The following is a 2,032-nucleotide window of genomic DNA, read 5'->3' as shown; positions in this document are numbered from 1 at the left end:
CTACTGTTGCGTAAGCACACAACAGAACTCTGAGGAATGCAAATCACCCCAATCTCACTATTTAGGAGAAAATGTCAGGTTTGAATAAATTTTGAGGAAACTGCTATAGAAAACAATAAGGAAGTTTTGAGGGAACGGCACAGAAACCCCAAAATTTCTCCAGGTTCGGTGAAAATCGTAAGAATGTTTGAAAAAATTTGTGAGTATTGTTTGATATTCTTAAGAACTTTCATTACACTTCGGGGTTTTCCCCCAAACATTGGGGAGGGCTGCCAATTTTATATCGACTTTAAGGAAAACCCCAAAACCTCACCAAAATTCCCCAAAATAGTGAGATTGGGTATGGTTAGTAAATTTATGTACATGCAGGGATTGTATAAATGATATAATGGACTTTAAGAGGATACGGATGTAAGCTCTCTTCGACGACAACTAACTCATCCTCTGCATCATTTAGATTTGCCAGCTCCTTCTAAAATTCATGATTACATACAAAACAAAAACCATTCACACTTTTTTCTGATCGTATTCGGACGTATAATCTTTAAATTTTAAGTTCCATGTTGCAAAGCTGTTTATCCTTTGTTGATCACCATGAGTTACTTCAATATCTTCCTGGCTTTAGTCAAAAAAAAACGAACTGATGACGTACCGACATGTCGACGGCAGCTGCAGGTGGCCTTGAGTGAACAAACTTACCTCTTCATTCTTCAGTGGAAGGAATAAAATGTTGATCTATATTAACCAGACGCTTGTGTACTGATTAAGCGAAGCTTCAAATCAACAAGCTCTTGCATATTGTAACATAGCACTACACAAAGATATTTTTTATCAATCACACCTAATTTATTTCTGTTGTTAATTGCATGAAGGGTCATCCTTGTATAAACTACCTGCATAATGAGGTGAACAGCTGAGCGACCATCATTGATCGCGAAGGGGGGGGGTGACGTCATATACCTTGACTTTTCCAAAGCTTTTTATAGAGTCAGTCATAAATGTCTTATCAATAAGCTCAAACGAACGAGTTTCAAATCATCATAAATTGATTGACTTAGTTCCCATTTAAATCGATTTCTTAAGATCAGGGTGAACCTCACTTTCTCTCAGGCTATGGAATGTCCTCGTGAGTTCCTCCTGGGTTCAGTACTAAAACCTCTCCTTTTCTTTATTTATATAAACGACCTTTCACAGCAGGTGTCGTCTGGTTTATTACTTTTCACTGATGATGTGGAACTCTGCAGAGGAGTTTGCAACCAAAACAATAAGCTGGGACTTCAGGAGGATCTGACTCTACTTAAAAGTTTGGCGGACAACAACGGACCTACCTTTAACACTTCGAATTGGTCCATCTGAGACATGTTGAGACTACAAATACAACTTAGATGACTGCTCTCTAGAAGTATCCCTAGTTGAAAAAGATTTAGGAGTACCGATACCTTACGATTTGAAGTATTACGCTAACTGTGACAAAAACGACTTCCGAGCAAACCTTGCACTGGTAACATTGAAGTGCGCTTTTGGCCAGTTTAACGGAAGAACCTTCCACATGATCTCCAACGGTCTTGTTTGACCCCACTTAAAGTATGAGAACATATTGTTTCCTCCTACACTCCGAAAGGATAAAGATACATTGGAACGTATCCAACGACGAGACACGCAATCAGTTCGGGGACTTAAAGTCGAGCCTCTTGAAGAGCGCAACAAATCACTGAACCTTTACACTTTAGAGTATATTCATCAATAAAGTGGCTTAGTGTCTTATAGTATTTGAAACATTCCTGGAAACCTCCTTAAGTACCTATGGATGTTCAATCCCAACACAAAATTTGAGGGTAACAACCAGAATTTAAAGACACAACATAGCAGAATGAAGTATAAGCACACCTTTTACTCCTCACGAGTGGTCAAATTATTGAATCTGCTGCCAGCTGAGGTAGTCAAATCGACGTACCAGCATTCCTACAATACAAAGCTTGACATATTTTCAAGGACTAAGGACAGTATCTCGCTACAGTTTACCAATATTTTT

The 2,032-nt window shown here is 38.6% G+C and overlaps 1 protein-coding gene across 1 annotated transcript; it reads right to left on the bottom strand.

Moving 5' to 3' along the window:
- Positions 1–355: 355 nt before the first annotated feature.
- Positions 356–658, bottom strand: Smp_151230 (hypothetical protein; the record flags this gene model as incomplete). Its single annotated transcript, XM_018792066.1, has 3 exons — positions 356–472; positions 514–615; positions 653–658. The coding sequence occupies 3 exons, from the start codon at positions 656–658 to the stop codon at positions 356–358; spliced, it is 225 nt and encodes a 74-aa protein (XP_018644251.1).
- Positions 659–2,032: the final 1,374 nt, after the last annotated feature.

The sequence above is a fragment of the Schistosoma mansoni genome, assembly GCF_000237925.1.
Source record: "Schistosoma mansoni, WGS project CABG00000000 data, supercontig 1926, strain Puerto Rico, whole genome shotgun sequence".
Classification (NCBI taxonomy): Eukaryota; Metazoa; Platyhelminthes; class Trematoda; order Strigeidida; family Schistosomatidae; genus Schistosoma; species Schistosoma mansoni.
This window is presented reverse-complemented; position numbering and strand designations above follow the sequence as displayed.